Genomic DNA, 24,542 nt, shown 5'->3' on the forward strand with positions numbered 1-24,542 from the left:
GAACGTGGACCATAATGGGTTCCATTGGCTGCTTTATTATGTCAACAATCCAAGCAGTTAAGAATCTTGTTTACAAGTAGTTAATATTAGATATTTTAAATTATTTTAAAATAACTATTTAATATTTTTTATATAACAGAGGATTTTTTTTTTCAGCATTTGCCTGATTAATTAATGAAGGAAATATCTGGCGCTATCATATAGGAGATGAAAACAACTTGAGTGGACGTGCCAATATTTGCTGAATCCATTGATCCCTTCTAATTCTTAAAGTCAAACATGATGTGATTTAACACTAACATCTGTCTGCTAAGAATTAACGATCAACGTAATGATCAATTGCTTTTCCACTGTTCTTTCCCTTTCTTTTTCTCATCATTTTGATTGGATCATAGGTAAAAAATTACTTTCCCACTTTTCTATTTTTTAAGCAGCAAAAGGCCATACATACACTTGATTTCTTAACATTTTACTCATACTTTGCTTTGCTTCCTTTCCTTTCAATTTAACTTTGCCTTAATTGGTTGCACAAAACTAATATTTCATGATTTTATCTTCCTAATGGGGAATCTATATATATATATATATATATTGAAAATAAAGCAAATAATTGCCCCATACTGCAATGAATAGTGGGGAAAAAAATATTTTTTGCAATAAATAAATTACTGTAGGCAGTGAGAAGGCAAGAAGAATCTCTGCCTCTTACTTCTAGCGGGACAACTAGAAGCCATGGATGATGAAGCAATTTTGGTGACAGCAGATTTGAGGGACTGTTTGAGAGTGGCAAGGCAAACACTGTCTTCTCTATCCTTAGAACAAAGCACCAATATGCTTTTGATTCTGCCACCAACACTGGCTATGTCAGCTTTAACTGCTGTGAGTCTCAAGCCTTTGAGGACTTGGATGAGTTCAGGGAACAGTTCTGGTCGATCATCGCAGCAAACAGAAGCTTTGATCACAATATTGTCCTTCAGTTTGTTCACTTTAGTGCAGCTTTCGTCTTGAACATGGTCATAGTCAATTGATACTTCATCAATTTCTGTTGGAACTGTGAAGGCTCTGCTAACATCCATGGCTTTTCGCTTTAGATCTTTCACTTGGTCTATCACACTCCCTAGTAAAGCTGCCTTGTCCATCTGCAAGTACACAACATCTTAATATTAGCATGATTTTCATGATTTCTTACTTTTCAACCAGTTTCCAAACATGCTATATGTTTTCCCACTATAAATAAGCTTTGTGCTATATTCTCTCTTTGAGATGAGGAAGTGGAATTGAAATCCTTTGCTAAGCATACCATGTCACATCACTTTCATATTCCATTCATTACACAGTGTGATGATACCAGGAACAAAATCCAAGTTATTCATTCCCATATTGTTTATACTTATAGTACTACCATACTACTTTTTTTTTATCAGCAAATGTTAGTTTGTTAGTTTTGTTAGAAATATTAGTTGGAGTAATTCGAATCTGTGACCTATCTTTCCTCCGTTCTCCCTTCATCCTTTTCCAACCATTAAGTCAACCTTATATCTTCCTGGATAATACTACTATGTATGTATGTCACTCATGAAAACTGAAAAAGAGACTCGTGCAATAAAAATTGGTTTACCTTATCAGACTTGGGAATAAGTTTTCTAAGAGTTGCAAGCTGTGCGTTGATCCTGTCTCTGCGCCTTTTCTCTGCTTGGCTGTGACTCTTGGAAGCACTTATTGCTCTTTCTTCTGCAGCCCCTTCAATGGGAAGTGGCCATGAATGAAACTCACCAAACTGAAGAGAGGCAGAGTCAGTGACATGATGAGGGAGTATTTGTATAGGCACTGCAAAGGAAGAAGAAGAATGATCACTGCATTGAGCCCAGCTGCTGTTGCCCATGTGCCAGCCAGAATCATAGTAATTTTCCATAGTCACAATGGAAACCATTCTAAAGTTTCTTCCATGATTTCTGAGCCTTTTATCTCCCATCCCTAGTTACTGTTTGTTGCACTAATAATGGTCGATCTTCTTCTTATCTTGATGGTGACTGGTGAGATAACCAATACCCTTTCATGGGTCAAAATGAAAATCGATTTTGGTTGTACCTGTCAGTCACTTCACCAAGAAATTTTTTTCCCTCCACTAAATCTAACGAACTTGGACTTTATAAGGACGAAAAATATGAAGAGTAAAAGAATATAATTGAGCTGACCTGACTTAATAAGCTAATAGCCTAACATTATTTAGTATCCGTGCTGAGTAAGAATTTGAATGAGAAATAAAATGGTATGTATGAGAAGTATCTGGCAAATAGACTTGGAAAACACTGTTGTAACTTCAGCATGTAGTTGATGTAGTGGATGGTGATCAGTTACTCATTGTCTTATTTTTATTGGACCACAGAGTGTTTTATGTGATCTTGTGATAATTATATCTATTTTGGTCTCTCTTGATGCATAGCATAATAGATACTACCTAAGAACTCATCGTTTTACTTATCTTGAACTTTTGTGTCATAGATTAATTCTTTTTCATATAAAATAGCAGTGGGTATGTACTTAGACAATAGAAACATTCGTATTTTCATTACATTTAGATAGATGTTACCTGAAATAAAGTCAGTCACCATTTTACTAAAGAAAAAATCATACATCAACCTTCATCGGTTGTTTAAATATTTTTTGATTGGTTAATCGTTTGATAAAGTAAAAAAGTAGGCGCCGAAGCTTACACGAAAGTGCTAGCTAGGCTTGTGGAGGTGGATCCCATTCATCCAAGATACTTCAAGATCTTCCACATTGAATTATCGATTTGGTGAAATTAAGCTTTCATGCTTTCACCCATATCCCTGAACAATTATTCCAACCAAAGTTTTAGTCCATGTCATGATAGCCAGGATGAAAAAGGTTACTGAAAGAAAATAAACACACACATTGGATCACAAAGTAAAAAGAAAAGCCCAAGATTTGCTCAATCATCAATTGGACAAACCCATGATGTAACCCCATTAGCAAACGAATTGCCCTTTAAGTTGAAGACACTCGGTGGACCCATTTTACCATTTTCAGCGTAAGCTATGGAAGTAACTGGACTAGTCCAGCTGTGTATCCATCCTAAGACAAGATTTGGTTTCCTTCATGTATCTTGATTGAAAGTTGCAAGTTCAAAGCATAGGACTCAGTAAAAGAAGGCTAATTTTACACATTTTTTAAAATGTTATTGGAATGAAGTATTCAGTAATTTTGTTGAGAATTAATCTTTGTTAGAAAATCTGATTGACCGATCATCTTTTGGGTGATCTCTCATTTTAATAACGTATTTTCATTGCTACAAGACTTGAATATTTAAGTTAATTTCACTCGAACCAAAGAAATGTTATAATACACTTCGATACCACTCTGATTGGAAAGGTTGCTTAGGGTTCTTGCAGCAGAAGCTAGCAAACAAAGAAGGCTCAAATACAATGAGGGCCGGGTCACTACTCCGTAGGGCCCAATACACTCACAATTGCAACTCATAATAAAGAGCATCTTTAAAAGTGACACGACTTCTGATCAACCACTCACTTTGTTAGCCTCCATATATTTCTCTCACAACACAACTTGTGTGTGTGGTTTTGGTATGATTCCGTATTTTCTTCTTTCACTTATTTTTCATCATTTTTTCCCCCTTCTCTATCTGTCTCATCAAAGGCTTTTTGGGTCCCATAATCTCAGAACATATCTGCAGTATATCTTACATTAATCACGCTCACTCACATATACACACACCCGTCGGCAAGTGAAGTGTCACGATAAAAATATGGCAAAGTAAAATGATCAAAGTGAACATAGACAACACGTCTCTTGAAATTGTAATATGTCAAGAAATGAAACATGTAGTATTTAAGTAGCTTATGTTGGAAGCCAATGTGTATGCCCTCTTGTCTCTTTGGCTATAGAGAAGATTGAAAACTTCAACTTAATGAGAAGATAATGTAGGATCGGATCCAATGTTTTCCTCCATGTTTGTTGCTTATCCACTAAGGAATAAGGATACTGAAGAAACTTCAAATAAATGAAGCGTATTATTGTGCAATGATGCTCCGAGATATTTGGAATCGTGGTGAAACATCTCAATACACTTTGAGATATTCAGGATCATGGGGAAGGGGAGCACTATTCGGCTAGGTTTCCTACATAGTATATGATTGAATTACAATATAAATTTTTATATCGTGAATATATTTTAATTAAATTCATGAATATTAACATTTATAATAATAATAATGATTATTCGTTATCATTTCATTAGAATAATCACGTAAAATATTTAACAATTAAATAAGATAATAATAGAATTCAGGATACAATAAATTAATGTTTTTCTTAAAATTAAAAGAAAGATAAAAAAATTTATTCTAAAGAGACAAATTAAAAAAATGAAAGCAACATCTAATAAAAAGTATTATATATTCTTTCCAATACATTTTTGTTGTTAGCAAAAACATATAAAAATTCACAAAATAATTTAAGTCTAACTACTTTGTCCTACTTATAATTTTACAAGTTTTAGTGAATAATAAAAGAATATGATAGAAAAGTATTATTCTCTATCAAATAAACATTTTCATCGTGCTGCACTGTTTCTACCGTACACATCACAAACAACCCAAATTCAGGAAACAGTAGTTCTTTGGCGCACGGATCATCGATCATCAGTCATCACTTAAAACTTGACCCATTGAGTTTACAATGTATCGGCACACCGACATATTATAGTGATAAAAGCTAAATTTGTGTGCTCAACTTCGTACAATTTACAAAATAATAATAGTATTTATAATATATAATTTTTTAAATGAGTTATTTAATCATAATTTCAACCATTCAATTTTTAGTTAATAATTATAATTAATCACATTATTTTACTTGGCAAAGTGAATCACCCACTTTAAAGAACACTTAAAAGAAAACATGCCTATAATTTATAATTAAAAGGAAAAATCTAAAATACTTTCGGTCGGTGAAGTGGTACCATACAATTATGCAATCACCATAATAAAGTTGTATAAACCATTATGTGTGATGAATTTTAGTGTGTGTACATGAGTACTTATACGTGCGCAAATAATGAATGTGTTTATAAGTGCCAAACAGGTAGGAGCATTGATAGAATAGTTCTTCTACTTCTTTAAAATTGAATACGAAGTCAGATACTGTATGTTCTTATTATCATCCTAATATACTAGGTGAGGAGAGTATGCTTTCCACCCACACCTCCAAATGTGCAAAGGGCCACTTTTGTCCCCCAAAATCTCGAATAATGGAAAAATGACCCTCATCTTGTGCATATAGACTTAAAAAAGGCATCTGAATGTTATTTACAAACTAAATTAAGCAAAAAAATTAAATATTAAAAGAAATAGTTTTGACCATAATGATCTTATTTAGTTAAAATAGAATTGTCTTTGTCAAGTTTTGGACACTCTTCTTTTGTGGAGAAAAATCCAAATATTCAAGTTCATTTTGTGTCAAATGTATAGGTACAGAGGGGTTAGAGTAGAGTATATAAAAGACTTTTTTCGAGTGAGAATAGCAAAAAACCAGAGAAAAAAGAAAAGGAAAAAAGCCAACTCGCATACTCTCCCGTCTGTCATTGTAAATTCGTGACCAAAGATTTGTTCACTGTTGTATTGTGCTTAAATTTCTTAGCAAGTTCAGCACACGTAATTCTTGTGTTTTTAACGATTGGATAAAATATTAGAGGTATAGTGTGCAAAATTACTTGTTCACAGCAGCAAACCCTATTTCGTGTATTTTTCATCTTCTTGTCTCTCATTTATAAGGATTGGTGCTTGGTTATTTTGGATTATAGTAAACACATTTCAGTAGTGTATTTATTGGAAACCTTTATTTAATCATAGTGGAACTATTTCTTTCTTTAGTTTAAATGACCTTTAATTTTTATCATTGCATTTTGAGATTTTTCACAACGTCATTGTGTAGTGCTATAAAAATTAATCAGTCTTATATATAGACAAGCGTATTGCATTTTTAGCATATTGATATAGGTCTTCGTATTAGGGAAATTTTTAATTTTCTCCGGCTGCGGGATATACTCTGTTTATTGTTGTATCATTTTGAATTTAATATAATTTACATTTCCCCCAAAAAAAAATTGATCAGGTCATCAACTTAATTGAAACATTGAATTATTAGATTAGAGGTTCAATCGGTGAGTGACCCAGTGTGTGTGTATATATATATATATATATATATATATATATATATATATAATATCTAACATAATATAATCAATTTTTATTTTTATACTTCAAAATTAAATTTATTGTTATGATCAAATTATAATGTGATCATTTATTATTATAAATTATTTTGTCAGTATTATAATTAAATAACTAAAGAAAATCTTATTTTTTAAAATTAAATACAAAAGTTATTAGATAATGATAAATAAGTGTGGTAAAAATATATAAAACACAGAAATATTACATCATATCATGGTCAATATGATAATAATTAATTATTATATATTGTTATCAAGATAAAAAAATATTATAAGAACATATATGTCATTCGATACTTAACTATTAATAATTTAACATGTTATACAAACTGAAAAAGAAATATTGGATCCAACCGACTAGATCAGTCTAATTTCAATAACTATGGTCTTGTGTATTAGAATCGAATTCAAAATATTTTAGTTATGGAACAAAACTATATATATATATATGTGTGTGTGTGATTATATTACTTTTTTAACTAAATTTAAATTATAGAGATGATTTATAATTATACATACAAGTTATGTTATATGAAGAAAAAATAAAAATTTAGGGGGACAATTGCCCCTTCATTCACAAAGTGTCATTAGAATATCACATTTCATCTCGTCTTTTTTTTTCTTAAAGATGTCAAGTTGTCATCTTTACACTTTACAAAAATTTTAAAATCTATCATTTTTTTTTTACTTTCTAAACCTTTTAAATAATTTTTGTCTAAAATATATTTCAAATTACTAATTATTTGAATAAAAAAATTAATAAATTTATGTAAAGTGAAAATAATGGAAAAATTAATTGTTGAAATTACCAAATTGAATAATTAAATTCAAAAAAATAATTATCAACAAACTAAATCATTCATTATTCATAAGGGACAAACTAAAAACACACATTAAGTCTAAAAAATAATATTTTATTCTTAATAAGATAATTATCTTTTATATGAGTACTCTACACACACAAAAATGATAATGCTGTGTTGATTATGGCCATATGACAATAATCATTTCATTCACAATAACTATTTTGTGCAACACCGCCTTATATATATTGCATAACTTAATTATTGAAACAATATTCTTTCAAGGAAACCAAAAAGAAAAAACACTGACCACTACATTAATTCTTTTATCTTTCTATGCAATACTATACTATGAGAATTGAGAAGAAAAATCATAATCAATCAAAAACACTTTAAAAAAAGGACAGGTACAATGTTGACTGTTGAGCATTTATATATTGTATTCTACATCCACCCTGAACTAAATCTCTCTTCTAGCTTATAAAATAATAATTATAACAATAATTAACTTGACAAAAAAAAGTATCTCAGCACCTAAAATGTGAAAAACTGATCATCAACATCATCAGTTCAAGCAGCCGAAGCTTGTCTAGAAATATAAATAAACTATCTATTTTTATGGTAAATTCTTAACACCACATCTCAGTACTCATTGAAATGGATTGCACCAACTTTCCACACAATGTAAGTTGTTGCAAACATCACTGTGCTGATAAAAACAAATGAGAAGATAATGAAAAAGAGATCAGAACCTCCAGGAAATTGGAAAGTGAAGCCTGTTGATAACCCTCGTTTGCTATCATCAAACAGATTAGTAGGGGCCTCCGGAAGTCCAGATTTTTTCTTCCCTGACCCTTTGTCACTTTGTTTTGAAGCCTCCAACACCCTGCTGCTCAGGTCTTGTTTAGATGCTTTTGATTCGGCGTATCGGTTGAGGGATCGAGCTGCCTTTAACCTCTCTCTTGCAGTCAGGTTAGGTCGTTTGGTTGCAGATTGTGACTTAGGAGATGCTTCTGACCCTTGCTCTTGGTTAATTGAACCATTGGAAGCCTCTAATGTTGGAGATCCTGACTCAGCATTTACTTCAGTTTGCAATTGGAAATTTTCATCTGGAGGATTCATGAATGCTAACTGATCATTGGTTGCTGAACTTTCAACATTGTCAAAATCCTTACTGCTACTGTTGTCTGCGGCAAGCTGATCACTATCTGCCACTGAAAAGCAATGACCAAATCTTCTTTCCTTGACAAGCTTTCTCGATCTAGACACTATCAACAAAGGTGTAAACTGAGTTGCCTTTGGTAAAGAAGCTCCAACAGAATATCTTGATGCATCCTGATACTTTGTTTCCAACTTCTAATGGATAATGAAAGACTTGAAGTGATCAGAAAAATGACAGTCAATAATATCATTAATTAAATCATACTATTTTTTTTTAGTATACAATGGTCGTGCTAAGGTTTGAACCTATGACCTCATGCATATTACTCCAACCCCCACCACTAGGCCGACCCTAGAGGTTCCACTTTTAAAAATGTTTCTTCATTACAAGGATAAACACAATAATAGTTAGTACTTCATTACATGTATGTAAGTCTGGCCTTTTTCTTATCAAGAATAAAATATGAATGTTACATCATTAGCATTATATTTGAGTAAATGAGGACACACAGGTCATAATTTCATTGGTTAAGTGAAAAGGGGCACCAACACCCTATGAGACAAAGGGGTACCGAAGCAATCACCTAATATCTCAAAGTAGACACGTAAAGGATTTTTTATCAATAGCTAAAGTGCTAAACCATCAATTTTTATTATCAAACAGCTCTCTGAACCAAAATATAGCTTAAGAAGTAAGAACGAATTATAACATAACTGCAGAGCTACAATTAATAAATCTGCCTTCACTCTGACAAAACAGCTACCAACCAAAGCTCCACCAGCAAGAAAATTTGACAGTGTATATACTTCAGTATAGTGGCATAAAGCAAGAAGTTCACCAAACGAATATTTTTTATTCTACAGAAAAAAATTACTATTACTAATACTATTATTATTATTTGACTCCATTAAAGACCCGAGTCAAATAATTCCTACCATCTAAAATTCAGTATGCATTCCCTTGAATCTCTTACAATCCAATACTTCAATTTCAGATTTTTTCTGAACCTCTAACTCTAACAGCCACCTTCACCAATCAATCTCCATTCCTTACACACCACTTCTTACCATAGCTTAAATCCATAAATTTTTCTCAAGGCTGCTTAACTGAGTGCTGGCAACTACAATTCTTTGAATTGCACATACTATATTTGAAGTTAAAATTTTCGCCAATTAATATTTTTTTCTTGGTTTATCACGTCACTATGCAATCCTACCAGCACCAAGAATCATTTCTCTGAAATCCAGATGAATAAAATTTCATTAATCTCTGAGTCCTCCCACTTAAGTTTAACGCAAATGTTGAAACTGTTGTCACAAATAAAATTCAAAGATGCCCAGAAGGGGTATACAAACAATCCTCGGATAATTTGAAACAAAAGGCAAACATATGATTTGAGAAAACCATGAAAGATCTAATGAAACTAGAAAAGCTCATAAGTAAAGTGAATGGTGAAATGAAGCATGATAACAAGAAGCACCTACCGTTGAGCTGAAGCTCACGATGGGGTTTAAAGATATGGTCATCTTCTTAGTGTCTTTCAAATCCCAACCATAGATAGCCGCAAAGAGTGGTCTTCTTCTTACCACTAGATTGTTTATTCGGAACTGAAATTGCTGTTGACACACGCCACATAGCGCGTGACTACTCGTTTTTTTTTTTATTTATTTATCAAAAAGAAAAATTACAAATTACACTCGTTTTATCTAAAAATAAAATTTCACTCGATTTCTTTATTTTTTTGTATTTTACACAATCATCTTTTAATTTACATACACAAACTTTTTCTGAGTTAACTGAGTTTTTAAAAGAAAAATATAGGATAAAAATGGAAAATTTATTATTCTATTTGGATTAAAATAAGAGTTTAATGTCCATGTACTAATAGTGTAAAATAATTCTATTTGAATTACTTTAAGATGATTATTTTAAAAGTCAATAAATTTATCATACATGGTGATTGTGATTGGATGATTGTGTAAATTTTTTCACACGATTTCAAAACAGATTATTTATTCATTCAACAGAAAATATCACCAAGATTTCATGATTTGTTGTGGAACTTATTTCAATTTAATAAGAGATCTCACTATTATGTTTGAAGAGGACTTGAACCTTCATACTCTTTACAAGAGATTTTGAGTCTCACATGTCTTTCATTTCATCATTAAGACATCTTGAAAATGAATAGCATTCCATGAATATGATATCTATCTAGTGTGATGTATGACAAAGATAGTGTTAGAATATTTATATTGATTAATCATGTCATATAAACTCAAATCGGACATCCAATTGGTTTGATATAAATTATCTATAAGAGCATGGGTGTATAATCATTTTCTCAAATAATCTATAAATCTTTATACTTTGTTAATTTTTAAATCCGTCATTATAACAGGTAAAAAAAATTTATAATTTAAATTTTTTTAATAAGATTCTTATTTATATATCTATATGTCACAATATTTTGATTTTTTAAAGAGTCATATATATAGTTTAATAAAAGTTAATGATCATTACTCATTAGTGAGTAAAGACATTTAAAAATTGAAAATTGCTAGTGAGTGTCTTAGACTATTCATTGTGGAAAATAAATAATGTATTTAATCAAAAGGAAAATAATCATTATATTAAAAGTGCAAATTAAAACACCATCAAATAAATGCATAGCTATAAACTTATTTATGTTTGTTTACAGGAGTGAATTTATACTATGGTGAGAGTACAAGTGCATTTCCTCATTTTAAAATAATCGTAAGTTAAAAAATGAGAAGATTATAAATAAAATCTTATATTGGTATTTTATTCCTTATATATACATATATAAAGCCCATTTTTTAATATATTTGAAGTCACTAATTACAGTTATTATAGTTTGTCAAGTCTTAGATACTCCACTCTATGTTTTTTCTCTCCAGTAGAGAGGGCAATAAAGTGTAATCTACCCTTGATGTTCCTATGTCATTTAGTTGAGATTGTACTAAAGACTTTAGGTGATTTTGGGAAACAAAATTTAAGCTTTTACTTAATAGCAATTGTAATTTGTGACATAACGGACAGAGTAAATTTAGTTAGTTTAACCCAAATACTTGTGAAATTAATAATCGAACCTTTAAATGTTAAGTAGAAAGCTGCCATAATTAATACTATTAGTTATGATTTCCTTAAGCCATTCCCGTATACCGTAAACTAAGTACTACTTTAAATGAAGACTTCCAATAAATAAAAAATGCCAGGCGTAAGAGATCAAGCAGTATTAGTACCATGAACCAAGATCAAGCCTGAAAATCAGGTGGCAATAACCACGTATTTAAAAGATGCACATAACAAACAAAACATGAAGCCAACAAGCTTAAATCAGGTAGTTTCCATCACAAGGTAAAGTGGAATAAATCTAGGCCATGACAAACATGGGCTAGGAGTCAAAGTGGGTCTATTTCGTATTATACTTTGGACCCATCATTTTAATACAAGAAAATTGGTTACATACAGAAAATCCTCGGCTAGCTCGTGCAAGCAGCCCAAAAAAATGCCTCAACTATAAAGAAAAATATTACAAAAATATGGCACAAACCCCCCAACAGAAACTTGAAATTATTTTGAACTGAACCTCCTCCTCCATTAGAAGCAAGGAAAGAATACTGCATTAAAACCCCAGAAGAAAATGTTTGAAAACTCCCAAGTTGCTACGCTGCTCTCGGTATACACTTGAGTTCATTGCCGAGAACTTATATGTCAGTAGCTGCCCATGGGTGGCATTCCAAAAGGAGGCATTGGAGGCATCCCCAATCCACCCATTGGAGGGGGAGGCGCAAAGCCTCCTCCCATTCCAGGCATTGGTGGTGCGGGCAAAGCAAGAGGCAACAACTGAGCATACATATTCTGCAACAGGAAAACATTATATTCAATCAGTATTCAGTATTATAAAGTTCAATCCATTAGTGTGTTTGATAAGAAGATAGAAGTTATCAACTAGGTTATTAGAGCAGGTAACAAAATGACCAAAACTAATTACCTGTTGAGCAATTACTTCCTTCTCTTCTTGTTCTTTAGCCTTCACTTGGTTCTGCGCTTCAATTTTATCCTTCACCAGTTCATCAACTTTGCCGGTGTACTCACGGATAAACTACATCAGCGAAAGAAGAAGACAATTAATTAAAAAAAAGCACTAGATAAAATGTTGAAAAAGAAATAATACATGTCGATGTATGTTTAAGTAATAAAAGTAAGCAGCACAGAAGGAATACAAACCTGCAGGAGATATGGGAAGGCAAAGTCAATCATATTGTTCATCCAGGCCAATTCAAGAGCAATGTCTGCCCGGATCAAATCATAGCAAACAAATAGACACGAGGCAAAGCATTCTTTCTTTCCCTGCATAACCATGTGGAAAGAAATATTAGAATATATTGACCCTACTCAATTGTATGCGCATTAACAAATAAGAAAATTAAAATACATGGGACTGTAAGATAAGAAAATTAAAATACAACCCCCTTCAGTAAGTGAGTGTTGGCAATAAAACTTAACATGAAACTGGCAGAATACATAGTCAATATAAGCTTGAATAATAAAACAGTAAAAATGCTAGTTGCCAATAATTTCTAACTCTGCATATGCCATGATGAGTACTACAAGTGTCAATATTCAATACACAAACCATGACAGTTTAGCATCTTAGTCTTAAAATAAAAAATGTTAAATGAGAATGAGTCAACCCAAATCATAATGCTGGTCTGCTGGGCAATGTTGCTAAAAAATGAATTATATGCCATTGAAATTGAATTTGGCACCTGATCAATGAAATAAACAAGCAACTCCTCAGCAAGTTCACGGTCACCAGATTGCGAGGCTGTCTCCATGGCATCTTTGTAAAGGTTATCCTTCTTTGACAAGGCAATGGACTGCTTCCATCTACCTGCCTTCTTGTAAATATAAGCAGCAACACGTCTCATCTCAAGAAGCTCATGCTTTTCAATCTGCATTCCAGATAATAATAATAATCTATCGGTTTCCTATAATTAACTGAAAAATAGTCAACATGAAGAATGAATGCAGCCAACCTTCTGTGCTAGGCCTATTTGGTCGAAGTTATCGTGCAAATCAATCGACTCGCGCAATCTATCATAGTCTTCCTCCTCAACATATATTTCATTAAGGGCTTCATTAACAGCAGACACATTGTTACTCTGAACTGCAACCATGTATGGCTTGACAAGACGGAGATGACCAGCCTATAATACATCACAGGGAAAATATTCATAGAGTGAAATGGAAAACAGGTTATAAAGTAAAAATTAAGATGAAATTGTTGACAGTATTAATGCTACCTTTCGCATGATGTCAACAACACGTGCATGATCAACACGAAGTGCAAGGACATTCAAAACATCATTGATAAGATCCGGATGCTCTTGTAAATAGAAATGAACAGCCTTGTAATACAACTCTACATTAGCAACTTTGACAACAACATCTTTGAATTGCATGTGATCCCATGCTTCAGGTGAATGGTTCATGATGGTTGTTGCAGCATTATCGAACTCATCATATTGGATGTACAAATATGTCAGCTCCTTCCAATGTTGTTGTTCATCACAAGCTCTTATGAGTTTTGGAATATTGAGTCGGGTCGCAAATAGTTTGATATGCTCCATAAGCTTCTCATGACGATATCTAGCATACAGAACTCCTAACTCTGTAAAGATACCCATATGTGCCCGTTCTAATCCTAAACCACTCTCCATAAGCGATATTAGCTCATTGAAGCAACCTCTATTTTGGTAATATTCACTGACCTCTTCCAAGTCATCCACCTACCAAATTCACAATGAAAATTGACATAATAAGCATTGGAAAGACTATAAGGTAACAAACTGCAGATTTAAGTAATGCTCACAGCATTTTTTTTTCTCTTTATTCAGTTGTCATCTGATTTCCCCATTACATTTTGAAAGAATGTATTATTCAAACTTTCTAACTGGAAATCAGATGACAGCTGAATAAAGAAAAACAAATTCCAGTTCATTTCAAAATTTAGTCAAAGACTAGGCAAAAAACAACATATTACCTGAATAATAATATTAAGCCCACATATCTGGGCCAAACGAAACTCCTCCGCGTCAACACATGCAAAGCAAACTTCCTTCCATGTTTTTGCACTGTTAGCTTTCCTTGCTGCATCAACTGCACCTTGGAATTGTTTCAACTTCACAAGTGTAACTGCTAACTTGGCCCAGTTAGATATAAAAGCAAATATGATTTTAGCAGCCTCATATAGTTCTTCATCATATAATCGGTCACCAACATTTTGAAGATTGGCTACATTTGGCATAAGAATGAACTCCTCAATGTCACTGAGCCGATCAATCTTTGCATACGCGTAAATGAGCTCACTGTCCACCTTGGGTTCTTTTGTCTTATGCCTTACCATCAACAAGTATCTCACCAAGTCATGGTAAGCATTTCCATCTTCAGCAGCACGGATAACATCCAAAAACTGTGTGGCATCGTCTGCTCGTATAAAGGACTCAATGGCATCACTTACTAGCCCTTCCCTTAGTTGAGCCTTGGCTACCTGACTCCAAACAGCATCTTCTTCAACTCGGAAAGCAAACTCCACAGCTCTATCAATGCTATGAATATGATCTAGCAAGACATTGACTGCTTGGACATTTAAGTTGAACTTCTTGAAAATTGCAAATGCTTCCTCATATAATTGAGCCTCAACAGCCATTTCTCCAACTGCTGGCCCATCAAAATTATCCAGTCTATTAATATAATCCATAACTCTGGACGGATCAGCCTTTATTGCTGTTAAAATAAGCAGATTCTGAAGATTAAAGTTCCCACTGAATGCAGAATTCTGAAGCACAATCTTCTCAAGAAGCTCAATCAATTCGTGAGGTAGATCAGCAGTCATGAAAGCCTTAACAGCTGCAGATACTTGTTCAGGGCTCTTGCTTTCAGGAAGAGCTGTAGATACAACCTGATCAATAAGTTGCCTTCTGTAGGCATTATCAGGGTTAAGAACTTTCTCCCAAAGATCACCATCCATCCTCTCAACAACATATCTGTAATCCCAATATAAGCATGTAAGCATTGAATCCAAGGATAATTACTTAGAGAAAAAAATATAAATATACACCACAAACCTTGCTTGCAGTTTGAACAAAGAATTTTTGTTTGTCACATTGATAAGCTCGTCATCACATTGTCCCCGCCTATAAGCTACAACTGCCAAGGTGGGATCACGTTTCTCACAATATTTGCCCACAACCCGAGAATCATAGTATGGGTTGGTAGTGAGAAAATGTTCCGGATTGTTGTTGCTATCAATGATGATTTTACCCAGTGCATTGTGAACATGTACATCCTGGCTTCCCTCACTTACAAGATGTTCCAAAAACTGTGTAAGCAAACGAAGCCGATTCCTGCATGCCAAGTACCACGGAATAATCAGAAATGCGAGCACAAAAAGAAATGTAGGATTAGAGAAAAGATACTACCTCTTCTCACACTCCTCCACAAGGGGCTCCACTGGCAGTAAGGAACGAACAGAGAGAATCAAGCCTTTGATAAAATCTTCTGGACATTCATCATCTAAAAGCTGCCCAACGACTAAAGGAGCATTCCCTGGGTTCACCTATAAAACAAGGCACAAAGTTATGAGTGGGGCAGAGAAAGTAGATACTAGATAGTATTCATGTAAAAAGCAAGGTTACAGCATTATTAATGCAAACTATAATACCTTCTGAACATAACCTTCAATGTAACGAAGCATGTTGTTTGTGTATAGATAGTGTGTTAGATCCGGAACAAATCCAAATCGGTCACAAACATTAATCAGAGGTCGTGCATCTGGAAGCTTAGCTTCCATTAGAAAGTTCTTTGTTTTCTCAGGATCATAAAAACTTGATTCTCTAGTCACACGCTCAACCTCTTTGATTTGTCCAGTCTTTGCTGCTGCCTCAATGTACTTGAAGTGAATGTCAGGATCCTCACTGTCCCAAGTTCAGGGAAAAAAATATTAGCTGATAGCAGACAATATCCCCTTTACAAATTGCATCACTTGTCCACCAGCCAAAACAGTTCTAAAAACATGAAAGAGTTACCTGGAGCTCAAATATGATCCCAGGAAAAAATACAGCCCTTCATATGACCTGAACTGCTCAAAAAGCTTTATGCAAGCATCAACGCCCAATTGTTCACAATATTCTTTAGCAACCTAGACAGAAGTTAGTAAGCTTTCAGTTTCAATCAAATATTAATAATTCCATGTTATAGAAGACAATGATAGTTCCATACCTGCACAATAATCTGTAGGTTGCCTCTAAGATTGACCAGCAATAGGTCTTTCATACACTCTAATGCCCATTCTCTTGACAGAGTACCAAAAAATTCAACGAGTGACTGCAAGAATTGAACAATGACTAAGAATTTAAAAACTAGCATAATGTTACAATAGATAAATTATAAAAGCAATGGATCACACAAACCTGTGGCTCAATTGCATGTGTATTTACAATCACACGTTTTATATCTGGCAACTCTGTGTAATGCTGCACCAAAAATAGTGTAATCAGTAAAAGAGAAGGCTTTTGGGTTAAATAAGAAAACCAGTAATAATAAAACACATTTGGTGAGTCATTACTTGCAAAGCTCGCACATAAAGACCAGCTTTTTCACAAAGTTGAGCAATACGAGGACGGTCATAATGGCTGAACATTCCATTAGCCAAAATTGCATCAGCAACATTTGGGAAAGTAACCAGATTTATCTCCAACACCTTTGTTTGAAGGTACCCATGTTCTGGTAGATTTGGTTTCAGAACATCTAGCAGAAAGGCTGTTGCCTCACGGATCAGATTTCTCTGAACAGGACAAAAAAAAGGTAATAAATGTACTGTCTAGCAATAATAATTACTGTAAAAATAAGGAGAGGAAAGATCTGGGAAGGTGCCTTTATGTAGAATCAGCATGATGCCACATAAAGAAACATTTCATACATAAAAAAAATGATGATGAAGCAGCAATATTATATTACTAATCTCCATAATGGCTTAATCACAGTAGACAAACAACCTGAAGAAACAGATCAGTTATGGTGTTGTAATCAACTGGGCAACCTCCCTCCATTTGCGACATCATTAATGCAAAATTAACAGCACCCTAGAAACCAAAATGAAAAAAGAAAGTTGTTGAATTAGTTTTTACAACTATTAATTTCTGCAAATTGAGATGAAATAGTTATAGAATTTCCATGTCAGAAAATATATAATTTGATAATCAATTATCCAACAGTGTGGCAGACAATGGGAGAAATACAAAGAAATAGTTAATATGAACTACAGAGGATTCTCTCATACCTGAGGATCTGTCCGGAGAATTGTTTGCAAAAGGAAGAGATAGTCAGGTGTGTACCCAACCTGTACCAAAAAAAGTAATGAAAAAGATCAGCACAATTCGTTCCAGTAAAATGCAAAGGCAATATATGCAATGTTAATAATACAGGCCAATTAAAACCCCTATAGGTCATAACAATATTAAAGAATTTAACAAGAGAAGCACAAAACAATCTGATGAACAAAAATCAGTATTATTTGATACATAAATAAACAAGCCTCTACCTGCTTAGAGTATATTAGAATCTTGTCAAACTCCCTTCTCTCAGCAAAAGCAGCAACAACTTTTGGAGTAGCTCTGGCTTTGATGTATATTTTTAAAGCAAGATCATTGTCCACAGTCTACAATGGAACATATTAATCAAAATTAACACAAATATACCATTTCATAATAAGCAAATTCAACAAGCAGTATTATACTATTAGGTAAACAATTAGAAAGAAACAAACGCAAAAAATAAACAGATCAGTTTAGAGTTTTTCAAAATTTCAAATGCAACCCAACCTTTACAAGATCTCCTAGCTCCTCACTGCATTCAAGCTTATCCTCCGCCAACCAATTCTCCAAAAGATTTTTCTTGTTCTGGTTCACAACCAGCCTTGACAATTCCAATGACTCAAAGGCATTCAGCTTTCCTCTTGTTAGAAGTGTTCCAAAATACTGCAATAGTGGAGGAGTTTGCCCAGCTTGCACAGGAACACTCTGCCACATAAAACAGATTGACACACTTTAACCATGATAGCCTAATTGACCAAGAAAAAGAACAAACCTAAACAGTTCAAATTCCTTTTATCCTTTATCCCTCAAAACAAGCAAAGATGATTGTCTAGGTTAAATTTGTTGATGAAAGAGCACGAACAAAATATTTGATGGCTGTATCTTATATACAAAACCTGAAATTTGGCAACTGTATCAGGTGTGCGAAGGATTCCTTGCGGAGACTCAGCAGCAAGTTCAGCTGCTTCTTTATACTTTGTTTGGGCAAACAGTTCATGGAAACGTTCTACCACCTGTAATGTCAACAAGGAGGCATGTTAATGAGTAAAATACACACAAAAAAAAACAAAGCAATAAAAAAACTAAACCATTTTAAATGAGGCTATTACACACTCCAATCAAACAATCAATACCAAAAAAAGTTCATAATATTAAAAAATTAAGTAAATAAAAAAAAAAAATTGAAGCATGGAGATTCCATTTATAGGGGAACAAAAAGGTAAATGACAAAAGTAGAAACGTTTGTGGCCATACACACCGGTCTTTGTAATGTAATCTTTCCTTACTATCTATTTAATGCAATGCCAATTTTTATTGTTTCTTTCATGTGTGCTTTATTGTTATTGAGTGGCCTAATCATCAATGCATCTATTTAGGGAATAGTCATTGGGAAGTGTTTAATTTCTGAAAAATTGGGAAAGGATATCTAAACAACTCATTGCTAGGGATAGAGTGACATTGTTTTGTCTTATGCATACATCTCCAAACTTAATACAACTTACTATTTCATCTCTACAAAGGGATTTGGGAGAGAGAATAAATAAAGTAGGCTCTTATCGTGAGGAATCAGGATTGAGTATCTTAATAGATGTGAGCGAAAATTGGAATAGCATTAAATAGAGAAACACCTTAACATTGCATCAAGGGTAGTTAGGCATGCTAGGCCCCAACATATTTTAAATTCTAAATTTATCTTTAAGCATTCAAACTCAAACCGTATTATCATTATCTTTATCTTCTACTTTTCTTATCTTTTACCTTAAAATCTCTTATCTATTTTATCTTCTACTTTTTTATCTCTAAATCTCTTATCTTCTATATTTTAAATTCCTCTTGCTTGTAAATTGGGGTTGCACCAATCTAAGTACAAACAATCGAACTTTCATTTTACTTTACTACTTGTGACAATTTGGTGCACTTGTCAATGAGTTAACAATTTCCAATGCAATCCCACCGTGATTTTCAATGAAAACTTTTTATTTATTGAATCCTTAGCTAGACTACATATTAAAACATTGCACATTGTACAGCAACCATACCAAATACTACACATGTTAGTATTTAGCAATATAAAACCCCACCAAATTGATAACATGTAACAGCCAATTTCTTGGGCCCATCCTAAGTCCTGACAACATCCTAATGAAGAAATATCAAGTTCAATATGAAAATTGACATACCAGTTTCTCAGCACCAGGAAGATTTCCTCGCTTGGCAAGATTAACTGCTAGCTCCAAATTGTTTAACTGTGGTAATAAACAAATAAAATTTATTGAAATGTCACTTTCCCACTTTACATAACAAAAGTGATAAGATCAGAAACATACCTGACCACTGACAAAATTCACGATCGTTTGCTCATTAACAGTAGCCAACAACACCTGGCCTCTCCTATTAATGGCATAAAAGCCTCCAACAGATGTAGCTTCTGATGTCAAAAATATAGGATCTGGACTAATTCTGTTCCTATATACAGCTGTAGCTGTCTCCAAATCGTAGACAAATAGGAGACCAAGTTTCGTTATCACATAAATCAAACTGTATTTGTGGGATATCTGCCAAAAGAGAAAACTATGAATCAAATATCTGCACAATTTTCTAAAATGAACAATTCTAGCAACTTCTGTACCTGCATGGCAACTGGAAAATCATCAGCAAAATCTGGGGGAAAGAAAAGATCTGCTTGTTTCTTTGTAAATGATGGCTTCCCTGCAAAGAAATTTGGAAAGTTAAATTCCAGAAGGATGATTAACCAAATCAAAGATGATAGAATTATATATATGATTTAGTGATAATAGAATATATCTATCCATTTTCAAATTCTCTTACTGATTTCAATATGCTGCTCCCTTTATTTGTGAAACTAATCATTACAGCAGCTTCACTGGTTTATCATTAAATTTAAAACCCAACAAAGCCCATCATGATCAGATTATTGAAAATTTACTATCATTCAAACTTAAAGTAATCCCTGGAGCATGGCAACTTGCCTAACAAAAAGGTAGTATATTTCATTATTATTAACTCAATCTATTAGCAATAATGAATAACCTCCTCCATACTTCTAAACCAATACATTATCACCTCCAATTCATCCATCCACAATTTGAAGTTTATTTGATAGTTATTTTGAGTTGAAGAATTTTGAATTGCAAGACAAAGGTACCACTCTAGGCATATCTTTAAGAAAGGCCATGCTTCCCCCACACCTCTATTTAAAACAGTTTATGACCAATTTAAATCTAAATTTCTGATTTAACAGGAAAAATAAGCTTGGAAACTCAGTATGGGACAACTAAAAATTGTTATTTTGAGACAGATTTATATAACAGCAATATTGTCCATAGATCAATTAATACAGGAGGTAAATGTGATAGAGAAAAAATATATACAGACCTGGTTGTGCACCCAGCTCAATAACATGCAACTTGGATATAATTTGGCCAGCATTAAGTGTTTTAGTGGCAAAAGAAATCAAAGTAGAAGGATTTTCATTCCCAGGAACCTGTCCAGAAGACACTTCAATTTTTCTAGCACATGCATAGTATGATAGTAACATGATATAGTAGCATTTTATTCAGGTAAATATTTAATTAACAAGGGAAAGTAAACCCAGAATCATAAAGAAACGCACTTTGAATTGAGCAAATGATGCCGCATGTGCTTCAAGAGCCTGGCTCCGCTGTTGATCCACAGAGAAGAGTTGCATGTTTCCTTTAACCAATTGTGGCCTCTATAGACAACACAACATACCCAAAAAAAAAACCTAGATCAGACTTGTAGGAGTTATAGTAAAAAAGACCATGATTGTTTTCAAGGATCAACAATCCCAATGGCGTAAGCTAGAAAAATCGTGTGAACAATGCACAAGCTCATCATTCCTTTGTGCTTGAATTTCAACTTTTTTAGAAGAACAAGGGTGGCAAGGACCAAACTCCAAATCACTTGATCAAGGAGGCTCTAATACCATGCCAAGGACAAATTGTCCATTAGATTACTTCTTAAGGTTTTCAGTTTTAATATCTTAACAATTGTAAACCTAAATAACTGGAGCAAGAAACATGATAACCTATTTACTATCTATAACAGGCACTAGAGATATACCTCAGGGGAACCTGGAGCAATACCAATCAAGACCAACCATTTCTCAGAAGGATCACATCTATAATTAATTATTTGATTGTTTGCCAAATTTGCTGTTCTCTCAAACATCTTTACAGGTTCAGAGTCACCTACAAGTTACATATATCACAGACAAATATACCGATTAGCAAAATAACACTGAACAGCAGTGCAAAAACTGGAAAACGGCACAAAACCATGTAGTTAAGCAGAATTGAAGTTTATCATTGTCTTACCTTCAATTGACCAATGGTATACAGAGGTCTGTGTTACAAGACCCAACAACTTGGGGGTAATCCACTTCCAAAAGACCACCTGCACATGAAATTAGAGCATTCCACGTGGATTAATAGAGTTTTCATCATCAACCATCGCTTAATAGTGTTTGTATACTCGTGCATAACAGTTACCTGCTCGGGCATCTGATAAGATTTCATCTTTGCTTTCATTTCAATGTTAAAAATTTGTAGGTGATCTTGAGTTGTTCCTTGGAGTTGAGCTTCAAGAGAGGGATGTAACTTAGAAGGGAATATAATCCAAAAGCAAATACTAATTAAGGTACAACACAAACAGAAGCTATGAACATTGAGCCATTTTAACTCTGACTAATTTCTTTTAGCTAGGGGCATTTTTTTTCCTTAAAATGTAACCACTTTCATGGTTGTCAAATGATGATAACGTGAATAATATATTATATATATCATCACAATGTTTAATTGGCTTTATGTGAACTGTGAACGGTAAATATATTATCTGAACAATAAAGCATGGAAAAATATACCTAAGGTTCATAGCATTACAAGCAATGAAGTCCATAATAAAGTCATAGCCCATTGTGGACTTTCCATAATAGTCCTATTACCATAATGTGAGAACGAAAAACAAAGTACAATAGTTTTCTTCTCTCAATATAATTATATCACTTGAGGACATGATCTTTTGATGTCAAGTATCAAATTGATAAATAAGAATCAAACAAAGATCCCTGTTTCATAATTATGTACATCTTACGATCAAGATGCTTAAAGACACGCACATTTGACAATCTAGTAAGTAGAACTAATGTTTCAGAAGCAACTGAGGACCAGGAAACCAAAATCAGCCCGGGCTATAGTCTTGTTCACCTAAGTCATAATACCATGCACGTAGTGGATATGTTATTCCACTCCCAGTCAAACTAGTTGAAACTAAGCGATTCGCATTATACAATGATGGAAACGATTGCTTCAATAGCTAAAACATAAGGAACGTAAGTTTCATCTCTCCAAAAAAGTAAAATATATAAAGAATTTAAGCTTCCAATAAATCTTGATATCTACAATGACGTACGAAATTCGAATCAATACCAAAATACCGGTAGTTATATTATCCACAAATCCACATCATCATTACTAGCCACAAACACAAGTCACAAGTTCATGAGAAGAATACAACGGAATAGTAGCCAACCTTTCAAAGCAAGGATTCTGGAATTTGGATTCATAAGAGCGGAATCTGCCGTAATAGGCCTCCTCAAAGGCTGATTCGGCATGTTCATATCAATGATAACCACACTATTCTGCGGAGCCGTTTCTCGAACGCATATATACTTATCGGACTCCATCGTCACATGCGTGAAAGTGATGAACTGCGGATTTATGCCAATGCTTGGCAACTGCAATCACAAATAACATCACTCTCACTTCACAACACACGCTAACTCTACAGTTTAGGAAAAACACAAGAAACATCTAGATCTATGCAAACTGAAAAGCAAGAAAGTAAAGTAGTGCAGTGAATGAACTTCGTAACGGCACCGATCGAATCTATCGCGGAATACTCAATTCGGGAGAGAGAGAGAAAAAAAACAGAATCTAGTAAAGCATGATAGTTATTATTCTACTGCTACTTATCACAAGATAGCAGGTTTTGTTGTAGTTAAGTAGCGAAGTGGAGTTGCAAATTGAGCTAAGGAAATAGGGAGAAAAAGGAAGAGTGCGGAGAACTCACGGTGAGAGCTTCTCTCATGGCGATCGGAGCGTTGGCAGCCGCCATGACGGCTTGGATCGGAGAGTGAGATCTGCGGCGGCGAATGAATTGGAAGAAGAAGAGTCAAAAGAGTGATCCAAATCGGTGCGAGATCTGGAAGCAAGTTGGACCCTCTAAAGAGAAAAGCGAGAGAGATCTACGGGGGAGAAATAAAAAAGGAGGTTCAGACACTAATAAAGCGGGGAAGAGAAAAAATAAACGACACAGAAACAGAACACAAGTCAGAGTCTTATCAGCTAATAAAGCACAATTAGCAAATTTACGGGAAAAAAGTTAAAAACAAATGTCCTCATTATATTAGATTTACAGGCTAGCAAGTAGCAGTTAGCATGGCAGAGATGTTAGTAATTTGATAACGATTATAATTGTCTTTAAAAAATAAGAAATTAATAAATATTTTAGCACAAAAGGAAATTAATATAAAAATATTAAAATTATAACATTTTTAAGAAAAATATAACAGTAAATATTATTTTAATACAAAAATTCCTCTTTTATTTTTTAGTTATTATTTTTAAGACAAAGATTAACATAACTGATTTCAAAATAGCTTAGCTTTGATTTTACGGACAGTGGAATCGGGTAAGGACCCAACTAATTCTTTTTGCTTTTTCAATTTTCATTCGCGGTTTTTCTTTTTCAATTTATGTTCCTTAATTAATTATATAAAACTACAAGAGTTTGTTTGATATGAGAAGATATGAAAGCAACATAAGAAAAGTATATGATAAAAACCTAATAAACTCTAATCC

The 24,542-nt window shown here is 33.5% G+C and overlaps 3 protein-coding genes across 3 annotated transcripts; all 3 read right to left on the reverse strand.

The window, feature by feature from the left end:
• Nucleotides 1-548: 548 nt before the first annotated feature.
• On the reverse strand, nucleotides 549-2,379 carry LOC100799687 (transcription factor bHLH51). The gene is made up of 2 exons (XM_003552250.5): nucleotides 1,619-2,379; nucleotides 549-1,139 (listed from the first exon to the last, which is right to left on the reverse strand). Exons 1-2 carry the CDS (start codon nucleotides 1,970-1,972, stop codon nucleotides 666-668), a joined length of 828 nt encoding a protein of 275 aa, XP_003552298.2. The 5' UTR covers nucleotides 1,973-2,379; the 3' UTR covers nucleotides 549-665.
• A 5,101-nt stretch (nucleotides 2,380-7,480) lies between these two features.
• LOC100803254 (uncharacterized) lies at nucleotides 7,481-9,865 on the reverse strand. The gene is made up of 2 exons (XM_003552257.5): nucleotides 9,721-9,865; nucleotides 7,481-8,430 (listed from the first exon to the last, which is right to left on the reverse strand). Exons 1-2 carry the CDS (start codon nucleotides 9,760-9,762, stop codon nucleotides 7,717-7,719), a joined length of 756 nt encoding a protein of 251 aa, XP_003552305.1. The 5' UTR covers nucleotides 9,763-9,865; the 3' UTR covers nucleotides 7,481-7,716.
• A 1,651-nt stretch (nucleotides 9,866-11,516) lies between these two features.
• Nucleotides 11,517-24,003, reverse strand: LOC547986 (clathrin heavy chain). The gene is made up of 29 exons (NM_001250070.2): nucleotides 23,752-24,003; nucleotides 23,212-23,416; nucleotides 22,173-22,261; nucleotides 21,999-22,077; nucleotides 21,745-21,872; nucleotides 21,275-21,373; nucleotides 21,037-21,145; nucleotides 20,270-20,349; nucleotides 19,968-20,195; nucleotides 19,821-19,886; nucleotides 18,537-18,653; nucleotides 18,148-18,345; nucleotides 17,868-17,984; nucleotides 17,607-17,666; nucleotides 17,323-17,409; nucleotides 16,893-17,111; nucleotides 16,738-16,800; nucleotides 16,547-16,651; nucleotides 16,354-16,466; nucleotides 15,990-16,242; nucleotides 15,748-15,884; nucleotides 15,394-15,672; nucleotides 14,310-15,312; nucleotides 13,570-14,055; nucleotides 13,303-13,473; nucleotides 13,033-13,218; nucleotides 12,491-12,613; nucleotides 12,255-12,365; nucleotides 11,517-12,121 (listed from the first exon to the last, which is right to left on the reverse strand). Exons 1-29 carry the CDS (start codon nucleotides 23,794-23,796, stop codon nucleotides 11,975-11,977), a joined length of 5,103 nt encoding a protein of 1,700 aa, NP_001236999.2. The 5' UTR covers nucleotides 23,797-24,003; the 3' UTR covers nucleotides 11,517-11,974.
• Nucleotides 24,004-24,542: the final 539 nt, after the last annotated feature.

Source organism: Glycine max, chromosome 18 (genome assembly GCF_000004515.6).
Source record: "Glycine max cultivar Williams 82 chromosome 18, Glycine_max_v4.0, whole genome shotgun sequence".
In the NCBI taxonomy this organism is placed as follows: domain Eukaryota; kingdom Viridiplantae; phylum Streptophyta; class Magnoliopsida; order Fabales; family Fabaceae; genus Glycine; species Glycine max.

What these genes read in the sequence shown, in the direction of transcription:
- LOC100799687 (XM_003552250.5), bottom strand. Translation starts at nt 1,972, where the DNA reads ATGGGAGATAAAAGGCTCAGAAATCATGGAAGAAACTTTAGAATGGTT. An exon ending in TTATTCCCAAGTCTGATAAG is followed by an intron (nt 1,140 to 1,618) that starts GTAAACCAATTT and finishes GTGTACTTGCAG; the next exon opens with ATGGACAAGGCAGCTTTACT.
- LOC100803254 (XM_003552257.5), bottom strand. Translation starts at nt 9,762, where the DNA reads ATGACCATATCTTTAAACCCCATCGTGAGCTTCAGCTCAACG. An exon ending in TCGTGAGCTTCAGCTCAACG is followed by an intron (nt 8,431 to 9,720) that starts GTAGGTGCTTCT and finishes ATTATCCATTAG; the next exon opens with AAGTTGGAAACAAAGTATCA.
- LOC547986 (NM_001250070.2), bottom strand. Translation starts at nt 23,796, where the DNA reads ATGGCGGCTGCCAACGCTCCGATCGCCATGAGAGAAGCTCTCACC. An exon ending in CATCATTTGCTCAATTCAAA is followed by an intron (nt 21,146 to 21,274) that starts GTGCGTTTCTTT and finishes TCTTCTGGACAG; the next exon opens with GTTCCTGGGAATGAAAATCC. An exon ending in GGCTTAATATTATTATTCAG is followed by an intron (nt 14,056 to 14,309) that starts GTAATATGTTGT and finishes TGAATTTGGTAG; the next exon opens with GTGGATGACTTGGAAGAGGT.